The sequence below is a fragment of the Pezoporus wallicus genome, unplaced genomic scaffold (assembly GCF_028554395.1).
Source record: "Pezoporus wallicus isolate ANWC-B61680 ecotype Strahan unplaced genomic scaffold, APGP_CSIRO_Pwel_v1 contig_8234, whole genome shotgun sequence".
In the NCBI taxonomy this organism is placed as follows: domain Eukaryota; kingdom Metazoa; phylum Chordata; class Aves; order Psittaciformes; family Psittacidae; genus Pezoporus; species Pezoporus wallicus.
In genome coordinates, this window is record NW_026637703.1 from 69,272 (window position 1) to 85,257 (window position 15,986).

General features: G+C 46.7%; 1 protein-coding gene across 2 annotated transcripts in view; it reads left to right on the forward strand.

Annotated features, from left to right (window-relative positions):
* PNPLA7 (patatin like phospholipase domain containing 7) overlaps window positions 1-15,986 on the forward strand; it is a 123,978-nt gene that overhangs the window by 43,304 nt on the left and 64,688 nt on the right. For both annotated transcript variants that reach the window (XM_057407316.1, XM_057407315.1), the window contains one exon: window positions 7,806-7,919. In XM_057407316.1, the coding sequence (XP_057263299.1) occupies window positions 7,806-7,919 (114 nt within the window). The remainder of the gene's footprint in view (window positions 1-7,805; window positions 7,920-15,986) is intronic.

Below are 15,986 nucleotides of genomic sequence, written 5' to 3' on the forward strand. Positions count from 1 at the left end.
TATTTTCCTAGCAGGGTCTTAGGTGTGAAATTGTGTTTTAAGAAAGCAAAGCCAAAACCCAAACAAACAAAACCCTAAACCCAACCAACCCAAACCCAGAGCACACAGCAGCAACCCCCCGATATCTACCAGCAGCAAGGGAGACAGGGGAAGCTCTGGGGAATGAGTTCTCATTTGCACAGCTGAATTAAGGTCAGACTGAAGTGAGAAGCTCACTGTCCTGACTTCCAAACCCCTCCTGAGAGTGGATTTGCCTGAATTCAAGTCACTGGTCTGAGCCATCTGAACCTTTCTTTCCTACAAGCACCTTCACTTATGGTGTGACCTGTGGGTTCTATTTTTTCCCATTCTTATCTCTACAATAGTATATTCTTTTATCCACAACAGCTTACCTTTTATCTTCATTTTGCTCAAGTTCTAAACAGCTGATGAAAGAAAGAGACCTTTCACAACTGAAAGTTCTTGTGGGACAGATTAGTGGTCTCACTGCTGGCTGGGAAAACCACAGGCACAGCTTTGAGAGGCTCTGGTCTTACATGATCTGGCATTAGTGTTATGTGGGTAAGTCATTTGGCTTTGTAGCTGTCGCAGATAAAACTGCCAAGAGCTTTATCTCCTTAGCCAAATTCTTTTGAGTAGGAGGATTTTTGATGACGGATAGTGATAAGGTGCTGACCTGCTGGGCTTCTGATAGGTGATTACACACATTCAACTGTCATTCCTTAAGCTCTTTAATGTCTCTCTCCTGCTGGACTCCCTTGTGATGATATCACTGCTAGTGTCCAGCAATGATACAACTTCTGATCCCGCCTCAGGACAATCTTCCACCTCCCTTGCCTCCTGCTGCTTTCTCCCTTCCACTTTGGGAGATGCTGCCTGGGACTCAGCTGGCTGGTGAACGGCCAGGGTTAATGTTGCATTCACATGTTCCCTTGCAGCTACATGGCTCAGCTGATCATGAAAATTTAAGTTAAGATAAAGCTTCTTTCTTCCCCCCACTCCTCCTTCATGACATTCCTCTAGAAATACACATCATTTTTAACAGCAAGCATCCAAGTCCAGCAGAAGCCACAGAAAGTATTTACAGGGGAAGAGTCAGCAGTGGAGGATGAGAGGGATGTTGCTGAAGTTCCAGCTGGTTTTAGTGTTCTTGTGTGTGAAGCTGAGTTAAAGGCAATCAGACCTCATCTTGGTTGAAAGGGATAGAGCAGCTCATAGTGTTCTTTATCTCTTCATCCCCTTCTGAAATTAAGGTGTAATTTCACCATCAGAGGAGCTTGCTGCCTCCCTGTCAGTGGGGTTGCACTTACAGAGACTCTTCAAGGCTGAATAAATCTGTTGGATTTGTTGGGTGTTTTGTGTGTGCTTCAGAGAGCTTTTGGGATGTTTTGTGGTGTTTTGACTGTAATGTTGAATTAGGCAAGCAAAACGTGCATGCATGAGGGTGTTGAGGCGCTGGAACAGGGTGCCCAGAGAAGCTGTGCCTGCCCCATCCCTGGCAGTGTTCAAGGCCAGGTTGGACACAGGGGCTTGGAGCAAGCTGCTCTAGTGGAAGGTGTCCCTGCCCGTGGCAGGGGTTGGAGCTGGGTGAGCTTTAAGCTCCCTTCCAACACAAACCAGGCAGGGATTCTATGCAAGTACCCATCTTTTCCATAGCCACACATATTTAAAGAGTGAAACTTGAATACATGAGGTAGGACTGCTCCTGGTTCCTGCCCCAGCTATAACCTCCCCCTTTTCTGTCCCTTAATGACGTGCACTGGTGCCACAGGGCTGTCATGGCACTGCTACAAAATGCAGGCTCAGGCCTTTCGGGAGAAGCTGTAGCATGATTCCACTGCCTTCATTACACAAGGTAGCAAGCTCAGCTTATTTAATTTCTACATTCATTTTGTATATGCAGTTACACATACAGACATACAACATAATGCTTACATGTATGAGTGTGTGTATATGTATGTATTTTATGTAACTATTTTATATTTTTGATATATATATATAGTGAGAAAGGGAGGTTCGGATTCTTCTTCCTGCACTGCGAAAGTGCAGTATGTCCTCAGTCACAGGGTTAACTTGGCACATGAAAGATTGCAGAAGGTGGTGGTTAGAACAACTTTCAAGAGTACATGGTGTACTGCATTCAGCCCTGGCACTGCTCCCACAAATAGCATCGATTTGCAGCTTGTCTGGTTGCTCTTCCCACTCATTCATTGCTTCCAGCAATGTCTCCTCCTTTGTCCTTTTCTGATACAAACAAGTTAATGTTTCAGATCCTTCCAAACTGATGGCTTCAGGAAACACCTCTGACGGTAGCATCCTCTGCTGCTTCAGGTGCAAATGAGCTGAAGAAGGGTAGCTTGCTTAAACTGGAAAAAGAATGTTGTGTGTAGTGTTTGGTTGCCCTTCATGCAACATTGATCACGTTCCATTGCTGTGTCCAGTTGCAGCAGCAGCATTTCCTGCCCTTGTTGTAGCAAAGACACTCTGAAAATCCATGTGCACGTGTCTGTTGTGCCTCTGCTGTTCTAGTGCTTGTGTTGGCCACTTGGAGATGGGGGGTGCTATCTGGTACATGTAAAACTCACTGGTTGCCCATCCCTTCCCTTGAGCCTCCTAAACTATCAGCAGATGTCAGTGTTGATACTTCTTCTTGTGCCTTCATGGGTGCATCTACGCTTCCTCGCACAGTGTGTTTCATCCCGGTCCTTTGCATATCCTGCACTTTTAGTTAGGTGTGATGCTGCTTCTGTTGAAGCACGGCAGGATGTGTCCTGACTGATCTCCTGTGTGGGAGGGTGCATGTCTGGGGGCTGCTGGGTCCTGCCAGAGACTCTTGTGAGACCATGAAAACCTGATGCCTACAAACACCAAGCTAACTGAGAGATGGTGGTGGTGGCTTTTGTGAACGAGGATTTGGAAGGTGAAGAGTTTAAGCTACATCATTTAATAATCCTTAGGATGCTGTTCTGCTTCCCAGGCTCATAAGTGGTGCTTGCCTTTCTTCCTTTGCAGTCAGAGGTGGTCCCATGTACTGCACCATGGCTGGGGTTTGGCAAGGCAAGGGCTGACACACAGGGCATCCTCAACGTGGAGAGGTTGCTGCGTTTTGTGAGCTGGTATCAAGGAAAAGGCTGATCTGAGAGAAGGAAATACAATGTATGAGATAATAAAAGATTCTCAGGTGGAATTCTGGCCATAATGGAGAGAAACTTCAAACAGTGTATTACAAGCTGAATGGGAAGGGAATGCCTGGGAAGAGCCACAAGAGCCTATATACATGTGTATATATATGTGTATATATACATATATGTATGCCTGAAGGTGGTGAATGGACCTGTGACCATGAACAGTCCTGTTGACTTGCATTGCTAATTCAGACTAGACCTGTCTTCTATTGTACCAGCCATACATCAAAACTCACTTGAAAAGAAATGAACAGCAAAAGAAACTATTTTGAATCATGTTAATTTTACTGTTTGCTGACTATTAGGAAAGTCACCCAGTAACTTGTTAAAGTAAGGCTGGATTTGTATGGAGGAGCAAGGTTCTGTTGCCAGCAGATAGATCAACTTAGAGCAGCTCCAGTTCTGGTCAGGTCCTCTATGCAGTCTCAGAGCTGCTTGAGGCTAAGCATGAAAATAGCTGTGCTTATTGCACTGGGGCTGTGCACACACTTAAAGTTAAGCAGATATTCAAAGTGGTTTGTTGGCTGTAGCTCAAAAAGGAGTCGGGAGTAATTAGACCCACTTGCAGAAGACGACACTTGCTGGTTTTTACTTTCCAAGTGTGTAATTTGGAAAGCTGTAAGAAGAACTGTCAGGAAGGGCTGTTGAAAATGAAGTCAGAAGAGGTCATGAGAATATAAATCGCTTTTTCTGCTCCTTTTAAAACATTTATAATAACATTTTTTCTTTGTAAAGAGCTTGTAAGCCAGGGTTGTGAATCACATGCATTGTGCACAATGGAGGCAATGAATGTGGTTTTGTCACTATTTAATACGGAACTAAGAGAAGATAGGAGAAACTGAGCTGTCAGAATTAACAGAAGCAGTAAAAAGAGCATAAGGTCTATAGCTGGTTGGGTTTCTGGTTTTCTTCCCTTTTTGTTAGTGTTAGGACCAACAGAACTGCAGCAGTGCTTGAGGGACCGTCACCCATGGTAACATCCGCTGTCAATGACAAGAACCACGGAGTGTGCAACACTGGACTGACACGTGCTCCTTAATACAAAATACGGCATTTGAGGCATGGCTTCATTCAGCTCTTGGGGGAAATGGAGCTAAAGGCAAGGATGGACAGACAGGTTCTTGAGGTTGTGATGGAGAGGAGGTGTTGATGTTTGCTGTAATCGAGGAGCTCAGGGGGAGACCTTGGAGCCAGGGGAGCAATGAACAGAATGAATGCACAGTGTGTTTGCATGGCTGATAAAATATGATGTAGCAGTTGGATTTCAGAGAGGTGATTTCAGAGTGGAAATAGCACTGTGAAGCGAGTTAGATGAGTTTATAACAGGCAGGAAGAACAAACAGCTCTGGGTTATAAGACGGCAAAGAGAAGAGCAGCCAGTCCAGACAGAGCAGAAGAGGTGATGGCCTTGTGTGGATCCAGGAAAGCTGGAGGATTGTTGGAGAGGAAGAGCAAGGCTATGGGCGAATTAAAAATTAAAAGAGAAGACCAGAAATGGGCAGTGAGGCAGAACCGGTCAGAAGATTGTTACTAAGGAGAAGGAGCGAGTGTTACAGGAGATGAACCACAGATGTGCTGTTGCCTCAAGCAAAATATATCCCATTGACTTGGATTTGAAAAGGGGTGGGAAAGAGTCCATGGATTCCTCCTTGCACTCAAGGAAATGCTGTAGCTGTGTTCATGCTGGTGTGGGTAAAGGATGATAATGAGGGTCTGGGAGGAGCTCAGAAGAGACCCTTGGGTGATTATATAGACAAATATTTACTCCTCCCCCCCATAGGCTTGAGTAGGATTTAGGAGATAATAATACCATTTCTTGACACATCTGTGTGTTGACGTTGTGATGGAGGTGCCTTTGGGTGCTTTGCTGCAGCTCTGCTGGGTGATCAAAATGTTACATTTCTTCTTTATGACCGAGGAGATAATCCTACAGGGGTGATGTGATTGCAGGTGGGTTTTAGTCATGTTCAAGGTCAAGCTTCATCTCAAAGTCTTGTGCTGTTTCAAGCCTGTAAACCAAGAAAACTTGTTCAACAGGTTTATTGGAGAGAGGAGCCCAGGGATTTGAATGTGGCTTAAGACTGGAATAGTTTCAAGTACACATTTGCCTGAAACTTCTTTTTTTTCTGGGCAAGAAAAAAAATCCTCTGAGTAGATGACATCTGAAATGGTTTATTAAGAACAAATACAAAGAAAAATGTCACTTGCAGGGAGAACTATGACTCAGTGTTAGAATGTGGTTTTGATCTCCAGAAAAGGTGAGAAGAAGCAAACACTTATTTGGCAGATTCCTATGTGCAGAAAATCTAAAACCAGTGCAAAGAAGATTATAACCATGGGGTGTGACGTGGGGAGAGGTGGAGTGAAGGTGGAGGATAATCCTACAGATAGTCCACATGTTGAGTGAGAGCCCTTTCACTTCCAGGGAAGTGGATGTATTTTATTAACAGTTTGGGATTATAAAAATGGAGATTGGGAACTAAGGTGATAATATTGAAGGGGAAAGCAAAATTTTCCTGTCTCAGTGTGCAGTGTCTGGGACCTGGGTATTTTCCATTCTGGAACACTGGGATGTATTCAAATGCAAATACCAGTGCTGATGGCGAAACTCAGCTGGTACCTGTGAGTAAGAGTGGCACAAGATCCATGGTCTGTGATCAGTTGGGAATTACAGGCAACAAATTCCCTACAGTCGAGAAGGTCCATAACACGAGTGGTATTGCAAACACCATTTGCTCCAAAGACCTGAAGGGCTCCCTGTGAAGGAGGTTTGGAAAGGTCTTCATCCTCCTGTGCTCTGCCTGGGGAGCCCTTTGACAAGACAAGGTCACAGTCTGGAGGGCAAAAATCCCATGGATTTGTTTTAATGTTAGAATTTAATTCCCTTTTTTTGCAAATCTCATCTTTGCTGAAAGACTTCAGCCCTTTGGAGCACGCTTCATGTTATGCACTCGTATATCACAGGAGGAGTGGAAAGGGATCTGAGACAGTTTGAGTGTTTGTCTTCTTTTAACAAATGAAAATCAGATGGTGACTGGCCGAGAGGAAGGGTGTTATTTTAATGATTGAACCTCCTCAGCTGCTTGCAGGATAGGGAAGCTACAGTACAGAGGCAAAAACTGGAATAAAAAGCTGGAAGTGGGGAGAGAGAAACCAGATGATGTTGTACAACCATTTGTGGAACCTAAGAGGGATTTGTTCCTCCATGAATGTATGTACCAAGATGCTGTGAGGTTTCTTTCCCCTGCTATCTGAATGAGGCCTACAGGTGTGGTGGAGAGGGACTCTTCATCACGGAGGTAGGGATAGTACAAGGGGTGGTGGGCTTAAACAGGGGGAGTTTAGGTTAGATATAAGGCAGAAGCTCTTCCCTGTGAGGGTGCTGAGGTGCTGGCACAGGGTGCCCAGAGAAGCTGTGGCTGCCCCATCCCTGGCAGTGTTCAAGGCCAGGTTGGACACAGGGGCTTGGAGCAAGCTGCTCTAGTGGAAGGTGTCTCTGCCTGTGGCAGGGGGTGGAACTGGATGATCTTAAGGTCCCTTCCAACCGAAACCAGGCTGGGATTCTGTGATACCATGATTATTTTAGTTTAAAATGCATAACAAAAACATTTATTCTTACTAACGTAACAAAACCTTCCTGGCATGGGAACAGAAACACAGGCGAGGCCTTGCAAGACAGAGTTACTTTAAATGTGCTTGTATGCTTTTTCCTGCACAGGACTTGGTGGTGGTGGAACCCCCCTGCAGTAGCAGAGTTAATATTAGCAGGGTGAGCTCAGCTGTCTGGGCTGATGATGCGTGTTGGAGATCAACATGTTCTGTCTGTCTGAATGGTTTGTGCACGTGCAGTGTTCTGACAATGTGGAAGGCCCTTGTTGGAAGTGGGGTCATGGAGTTGGGTATTTGAAATTCATTTTCTTGTACAGTGGGCAGCGGGATGTGCCAGGGCACCAGGCACAGCTCAGCCATTGGTCAGGGATCATGTACACACTGCATTAACTCTGTGTGTGCCTGAGCTCCATGTTCTGTAACAAAAGCACTGCTGGTGCTGGAATTTGATAGAATCCCAGCCTGGTTTGTGTTGGAAGGGACCTTAAAGCTCCTCCAGTTCCAACCCCTGCCACAGGCAGGGACACCTTCCACTAGAGCAGCTTGCTCCAAGCCCCTGTGTCCAACCTGGCCTTGAACACTGCCAGGGATGGGGCAGCCACAGCTTCTCTGGGCACCCTGTGCCAGCGCCTCAGCACCCTCCCAGGGAAGAGTTTCTGCCTAAGAGCTCATCTCAGTCCCCCCTCTCCTGCAGGTTAAAGCCATTCCCCTTGGCCTGTCCCTACAGCTCCCTCTTGTAATACTGTCTGTCTGGCCCTGTGTGTTCTATTTCTGTGAAAACTTAACTTTCCACCAGCAGAGCAGAGATTCTAATACTTTGCTGCAGGTGGACGTGCCTCAGGAAGCTCCCTCTGCAGCCCCCTTGGAGGAAAACAGCATTTGGTTTTGAATGTGTGTGAGCAGCAAGTATGACAGTCTGGATCTTGGGATTTGTTCCATTTCTTCATCCTGACGTGTGATTCTTTCAGCGTGTTGTGGATTCTCTAATATTTTGCTTGTGTACTCTTTCAGGTAGAGGCATTAACCAACCAACCCAGAGCCACCACAGTACATGCCGTCAGAGATTCCGAACTTGCCAAACTCCCTGAGGGAGCACTGGTATCGATCAAGCGCAAATTCCCCCAGGTAAGGAAATGAAAACTCAGTCCTGTCTGTCTCAAATGATGTCTGAGGATCTAAAACTGTCCATTAGCACCAAGTCCTTTGAGGGTTTTATATGTTGATGCATACTGAGAAACATCTGGTTTTCTTTGTCTGCCTGATCTGATCTATACCGGGCTTTCATCAGTTTCTCTTCCTTCCGCATGCTTTACTGCAGGGCTGTTTTGTGTGTCTGGCAGGAGCTCATGTAAATGCAGGCCATACTTATTTAGCAGAGTGGAAATCACTTAGTGCTATTGATGCTAAATGGAGTTTGACTTCTAAAATCACTTTAAAATGTTGTTACTCATTTGTCTTGCTCACCTGGACTTGGAGCCAGCACTCGGTTACACATACCTTTATTCCCAAAGCACTGATATTGGGGGTTTGGATTTCCTTTCCCTTGCATTTTAGGCTGTCAGTCCTTATTCTGTGACTGCCAGATCTGTCTGTGTCTTGAAGACTGAGATTGCTCCCTGTGAATCCATCAACTTCTCGGTCTCCTGTAATTCACTTGACATTATACCTCCCTCCTGCACAACTGGAGTCTGACGGACTCGAAATGTAATTCTTTTGTCCCTAAGTGCATCAGGGACATTATACTAAGCACTAAATCATTGCATTAGCCTTAAAGGCAGCTTTTTAATGCTGTTACTTCAAATGATTTCTGATTTTTCTTTTTGCTGCTTTTAAGGCGTATACTTAACTTGCCAGATGTCTTAAAAAGACCTGCAAAAGTAATAAACCAAGTTAAAATCCTTGCATAAATCCTGGCATCCTGCTTCTTTCCTAGGGCACAGTAACTTTTTAATTACTATTTTTTAACTGTATAACATAAAGCCTATATTCATGCACTCTCCCCTTACAAAAGCTGTGGCGTTTTGTCTCTATTATTGCAGTAGGTGCTCAGAAGTTATGTCAGTGACAAATAATCTTTCTGGTTTCTCTCTGAGCATTATTTTGGCTGAAGTGTTTCTGAACTTGGGGTGTGGGTTGTTAAGGTGCTCCTGTGCTCGGGGTCTCTCTTAAACAGTCCTCTGAGCCTCATCTTCTCTATTTGATGTAACAGGTTTCCTGCCCTGATTTATGACCTGGTAGCAGTGTTCAACTTGTGGAAGTTCTTCCTTGTGAGGGTGCTGAGGCACTGGCACAGGGTGCCCAGAGAAGCTGTGGCTGCCCCATCCCTGGCAGTGTTCAAGGCCAGGTTGGACACAGGGGCTTGGAGCAAGCTGCTCTAGTGGAAGGTGTCCCTGGCCGTGGCAGGGGTTGGAAATGGATGAGTTTTAAGGTCCCTTCAACAGAAACCAGCCTGGGATTCTGCAGTTCTATAACTAAGCTGATCAGAAGATGCTTTGAGAGCTGGAGCACCTCCTCTGCTATGGAGACAGGCTGAGAAAGGCTGGAAAATACACTGCATATATATAAATTTTATATATATATATATTTATATATATAAACATATATATATGTGTGTGTGTGTCAGCACATTCAAAAGAAGAGGCAGTCCAAGAGAAGAGAGTCTAGAGCACACAGAAGGTAGCTGGTTGTTGTTTAGAAAAGTCACCTACAAAGGCAAAGAGACAGTGAAATGTTAAGGGAAGTCATGGCAACTGTTTTCAAATGGGTAAAGTTGTTCCCCGATAGAAGGGCACGAGCTGCTCACCATATTGGGTGGAGCAAATGGTGGTGTACTGAAATTGCAGCAGGTGGGTATTGAGGGAAAGCTGATTTTGCTCTCTAGAAAGGCTGAAAAAATGTTACTTGGTTTTATAACCTCTTAAAAAGCTGTGCCTGAGGTAGTGCTAAGTGCTGAGCAGGGGGATGTGCCAAGTGATTTCTCTCTGTCTGTTTTTTTCTCCTGTTATTCTAGTGGAACGATTTACACGCAGGATTTATGATGTTGTTTTCCTCATCCATCCAGAAGTACTGCAGCAGCGAAGGGATAGCTGGTGCAGGAGTTTGAAACAATGGGCAAGGTAGCAGGAGCTTGTTTGTGATTCAGCAGCAGGATGGAGGGTTTCCCTCTGAGTCCTCTGCACATCAGAAAAGCATCTTTTATGGAATCCCAGCCTGGTTTGTGTTGGAAGGGACCTTAAAGCTCATCCAGTTTCAATCCCCTGCCATGGGTAGGGACACCTTCCACTAGAGCAGCTTGCTCCAAGCCCCTGTGTCCAACCTGGCCTTGAACACTGCCAGGGATGGGGCAGCCACAGCTTCTCTGGGCACCCTGTGCCAGCGCCTCAGCACCCTACAGGGAAGAGCTTCTGCCTAAGAGCTCATCTCAGTCTCCCCTCTGGCAGGTTAAAGCCATTCCCCTTGGCCTGTCCCTACAGACCCTTGTCCAAAGCCCCTCTCCACGTTTCCTGTAGCCCCTTTAGGCACTGGAGCTGCTCTAAGGTCTTCCCCCACTTAAGAAGCCTTCTCTTCTTCAGGCTGAACAAACGCAAGTCTCTCTGCCTGTCTTCACATGGCATCCCAGACATTCCCTATTGAAAGTGGTTCACAGTGCAAAACTTCCTTGTTTTCTCCAGGCTCAGCTCCTGCCTGAGGGCCCAGCTCTCCAGCGTAGTTGTCAGGGCACGCAGCCAGTAAGAGCATTTGCTCCTCTGACAGCCTCTGTGCTTACTTCTGGTGCTGCTTGAAGCTTTTCAGTGTAGCAGGAGTGGAAAGGAATTGATTCTTTCTATTTTCATCACTGCCTTCAGTTCTGGAAAGTAGGACAGAGAATCAGCTCACGATTTTTGGCACCTCAAAGCAGTTTCGAAGCAGTAGCGAGAGCACAGCATTTGTGAACAGCTTATAGAGATGTTCTAACAGCAGCATGTAACTTGGATTACATTTCCTAGATTAGCTTTGCCTCTACCAAACTGAGATTGTTTTTATCATTTGAACTTGAAACCTGCTGTAACTGATGGAAATTGCACTGAGAAATTGCTTAGGAGCTTTTGGGGGGGGGGGGGGGGGGGGTGGAAATCTGTGAGACAACCTTCTGCATGCTAGAAAATACACAGGTGTTCTGCATCTTTCTTTTAATTCCCTTGGGGAATTAAACTCTTGGGGTTTAAATACATGGAGTACCCAGCACCCATCCTGAACAGTGAGTCCTGTTACCTTTGTGTGCTTTCCTGAGGTGTATGGAGCCTTCGCTGTGGTTATCTGCCTCTCAAAGCATGATCTGTAATGTGCCCTCTTAACGCTTTCTTCTGTGTTGGCTGTACTGTGCATCACATTATTTCAACTTGGTGTAGCACTGGAATAGGTCAGGAGAGGTCATGCTTCTAGAGTTTTCTGTATTTGTTCTCGTGGTCCATTCAAATAAGTTTTTTTTTTCTTGACTGTAGAAGTGGATGTGAAAAGGAGAGAAGAAAAATGTTCATTGGGAGCATGGTCACCGCCTGTAGCTGCCCAGCGCGAGGCAGGCAGGAGCGAGGGCTGAATCACAGCAGTGATGTGAGAATGCCATTTTTCTTCAAGACACAATTGATCACAAGTGTTAGATGCTCAAAGAGCCCTGGGATAAAGCTTCAGTTCTCTGTGTGCTGTAGCAGCATTTGAAAAGTGCCAGAAATGGTTGTGAGTGAGCCTCGAACATTTGCTTTGTCACAGCAGTTCTCCAACTGTCAGAAGTTTTCATGGGAGACCCCTTGCTAAGCTCCCTGACTGTGTGACAAGCAGAGTGTTTAGCAGAGCTGGGGCCATGGGAAGCTTCAGTAATGCCCTGGTTTTATTCAAGTTGAGGATTTAATTTACCTCTCCTCCTCCCTTGTCCCTCATGAAGGAAAAAAGCTTAAGAAAGCTGGTAGAGAATTATCTCGACTCCTGGCAAGAGCTCTGCAGAAATGAACCTGCTATTATGTGACTTTGTATAGGTGAAATGTTCTTATTACTATTTTACCCCAATTGCATTTACTTTGTAGAACAGAAAGCCCTTGGCAGCCCTGTTTTCCACGCTAGCTTATTCGGTCTCTGTGGTAGAAAGCACTTTTACCTGTCCTTTAACAAAATCACATATGTTAAGGTCTATAATACCCTGTTGTGTAGGCACCGATAAATTGTTATTTGACATATTTAATTTAAAGGTGGCTACTGGATGACTGGTTTGAATTTTAAAGGCTTAACGTTGTATTAACCTAATATTTGAAATTCATAGTCACCTGAGAAAGTCTTTAGCTCACCTGTGAGCCCTCTTGTTCACTGCAAGAACCACAGAACCACAGACTGGTTTGTGTTGGAAGGGACCTTAAAGCTCCTCCAGCTCCAACCCCTGCCACGGGCAGGGACACCTTCCACTAGAGCAGCTTGCTCCAAGCCCCTGTGTCCAACCTGGCCTTGAACACTGCCAGGGATGGGGCAGCCACAGCTTCTCTGGGCACCCTGTGCCAGCGCCTCAGCACCCTCCCAGGGAAGAGCTTCTGCCTAAGAGCTCAGCTCAGTCTCCCCTCTCCTACAGGTTAAAGCCATTCCCCTTCGCCTGTCCCTGTAGGCCCTTGTCCAAAGCCCCTCTCCAGGTTTCCTGCAGCCCCTTTAGGCACTGGAGCTGCTCTAAGGTCTCCCCTTCAGAAGCCTTCTCTTCTCCAGGCTGAACAAGCCCAGCTCTCTCAGACTGATGTGCACTACACAGCACCTTTACTGTTGATTAGTTGTTACTGTGAATTTGGATATTTGTGTACATTTTGTGTCAATTTGCCATGATTTCCCTAAATCAGTTTTGTGAGCCAAGATGGGGAAGAAGCTTTGCTTGTTCCCATTGTTATCTATTAGGAGAGAGTCTGTTTGCCAGGCAATCCCTACTGTTCACACACTGAAAGAAATTTCCATAGGAAAGTATTTTACAGCTGAATTCTCATAAAAATCCTTTTCAAAAGGGCTTATTGTAAAGCAACTCTTAAGTTTCACAGTTGAATAGGAACTAAAGCTTTAACTCGATCCCAGCCATGGAAGATTAGCTGGGTGTGGATAATAGGTAGAAATACTTAAAGGGATTATAGGAAATAGAATGCTATAGTGTGACTGTATCAACTTGGTGTGGGAATTGGAGTAGCTGTGAAGCAAGTGGTGCTCGGGAGGATCCCCAAGACCCGTGATGGATGGCGCAGTGTCTGTGCTAGCGCTGGTGGATGATGGGGAGCTGTAATTCTGCCTGGCCACCTCCAGGAAGGTCATTTGTTTTGGAACTGGAATTAGTCATCCTAAAGAGGCAAATACAGTCCCCTTGGGAATGGGAAGTTCAGTCCTTGCCCTGCAATGCAGAGGCTGCAGGTTGGTTGAGTAATTTAATGTTAGTTAAGCAGAGGGAGAATTAAAGCTTTCCTGGAGCCTTCTCTGTAGCTAATGCAGGAACAGACATTCCTATTCAAGCCGGGGGAGCTGGGGGGATTGGAGGCTGCTAAGAGAGCTCAAGTGGGTCTTACTGGAAATGGAGCTGATTCAGGAATAGTCAGGAAGACAACATATTTCTAGGTACATGGTAAGCTGGGTCAGGGGGGTGGAATTGTGCTGAATAAAGTGTTCTCTATTGCCGTTTGAGAAAGAAAAATACTCTTAATCGTGTTTTGCCCTGCACAAGAGTCTTCTGGTGAGTCAGTCTGGAAAGGTGAGGAGGTGGGAGGATGAACATTTCATTTCCTTTGCTTCCCTGGAGAGGGGCTTTGGACAAGGGCCTGTAGGGACAGGCCAAGGGGAATGGCTTTAACCTGCCAGAGGGGAGACTGAGATGAGCTCTTAGGCAGAAGCTCTTCCCTGTGAGGGTGCTGAGGCGCTGGCACAGGGTGCCCAGAGAAGCTGTGGCTGCCCCATCCCTGGCAGTGTTCAAGGCCAGGTTGGACACAGGGGCTTGGAGCAAGCTGCTCTAGTGGAAGGGGTCCCTGCCCGTGGCAGGGGTTGGAGCTGGAGGAGCTTTAAGGTCCCTTGCAACAGAAACCAGTGTGTGGTTCTATAAGATGTGTGTTTCAACTGAATGTCCTGCTCTGAGCCAGGCCTTAGGAAGTTACCATTGCAGTGGTGTCTACAGAGCAGGACAGGCTTTGGGGCTGCTGGACAGCAGCAGTGCTGCACTGGAATCTTGAGTAGCTTCTGGGATGGAGATACGCTCAGTTTTTAGATCTGTAAGGTCAGATTTCTGCCTTCTGGTCTGAAGAGTCTTTTGCATGAGCTCAGGCTTTATTTGCTTTGGGGATGCTTTGGAAAGTTGACTCAGTCATCTCTAAGTATCAGGCTCCAAAGTCCAGACTCTCGCTTCAAGACCTGGTGGATGGATACTGAGGTTGGTGGCAAAGCCTGGTGACCTTTCTGAATCACTTCACAGCTTGAGAAGGTAACAGCGGGTAGGAAAGTGCCCTCCTTGTCACAAGGGCAGGTTTAACTTGCACTGTGAAGCCACAGTGGTGCAGCTCTGTTCACACTTGGCCTTACACCAGAAGTGCGCGATCACTGTCCCTGCTCCTCGTTTACTGGTTGCAGTGGTTAACTGTGATGAACTGAGCAGGGCCTGCTCTCTGCTATGGTGGTTTCTGATAATAATGATAACTTCTGCTTTCTCACCAAGTCAAACAGGTTTAGCTCTATCCCCAGTACAGGAGGCAAAAAGTTGCATTTACTTTGCAGGCAATTAATGATTCTCACCTAACTGGGGAGCCTCCTGGTGTTCTCTGGGAGGTTTGGGCTCCAACTCGCTGTCTGAAAAATCAGGGCAGATTTGTCTCCAAACCCTAAACCTCGGCTCCTGCTCTTGTGTCTGTGGAGAGCCGGGGGTGTGTTTGCAGGGCTGGGTGGATGGGTGCTGAGAGTGACTCTAAAACCCAGATGTGCCATAGGGATGAGCACTCCAGGTGCTTCTGCCTGTGCTGTGAAGGCTGTCTAGCCCTCGGTGATGGTGCTGCCATGCAAATGAGACAGTTCAGATGTTGCATGTTCAGGTGCCTGGGGAGTGCTCTGTGCTTTTCTGGCACCATGCTTGGGAAAGGCTGGTGTTTGCATGGAGAGGGGGAGGAAGCCTGGTCTGTTTTGGGAAGAGCAGTGCCTGTCCATCATCGGCTCAGCATTGCCAGGGTTGTATGGCACACTGCAACCCTGGAGGATTGAAAACTCAGGTTTCTTCCCGGTCAGTCTGGTTTTCCCAGCAGCACTGCCAGAGTTCCTGCCTTCCCCTTATGCCCAAACCCTCACTGCCAATTCCCAGGGCTAAAGAGGTAGGGTGGGAATCAGTGACTGCTGAATCACTTCCCAGATGTCTGTGCTGAGATACCCACCCTGCTACCTGCCTTCCTCCTGCCTCCATCTCCTCCAGACCACAGGCAATAACCATTCAGTCCCTGTCCATGACATCCCAACCAAAGAGCTAATTTCTGCTTCCTTCTCCTCCTCACCAGCCCCCTGTGTGCCACTCCAGATCCTCTCCCAGAACCTTGTCATAGTCTTGGGCTGCATCGAGCTGTGCTGCTCCTCCTTGTGCCCTGTTCCTGCAGGAGTAACGGTGTTTGGAAACCTGATGAATGATATTTCTTGTGTCTTGGTTTCACATTCTCCCCAGTTGTACTGAATGTAGTGAGAGCTGCTCTGCCTGCCCTGTAGTGGGGGGTGAAGGTCAGTCACTGAAGGCTGGGTCTGCTGTCGATGGTGAGGTGTGATTTATAGGGGTGAAGGCGAAGTTTGGGTTAGATTTAAGGCAGAAGCTCTTCCCTGTGAGGGTGCTGAGGTGCTGGCACAGGGTGCCCAGAGAAGCTGTGGCTGCCCCATCCCTGGCAGTGTTCAAGGGCAGGTTGGACACAGGGGCTTGGAGCAAGCTGCTCTAGTGGAAGGTGTCCCTGCCCGTGGCAGGGGGTTGGAACTGGGTGAGCTTTAAGGTCCCTTCCCCCCAAACCAGTCTGTGGTTCTATGATTCTTTATAGATTTTTCCCTCAGACGGATGGACAAGCCTCTTTCCAAGGGAAACCTTGCCCTCTTGTGAAAGGAATCTGGTGTATTAACAGAGAACTCGGGAAATTTCAGTTCAGTTGTTAGCTCCGGTCCCAGGCACTGTTCTTCGGCGTTGCCATGACTGCGGCAGTGACTCAT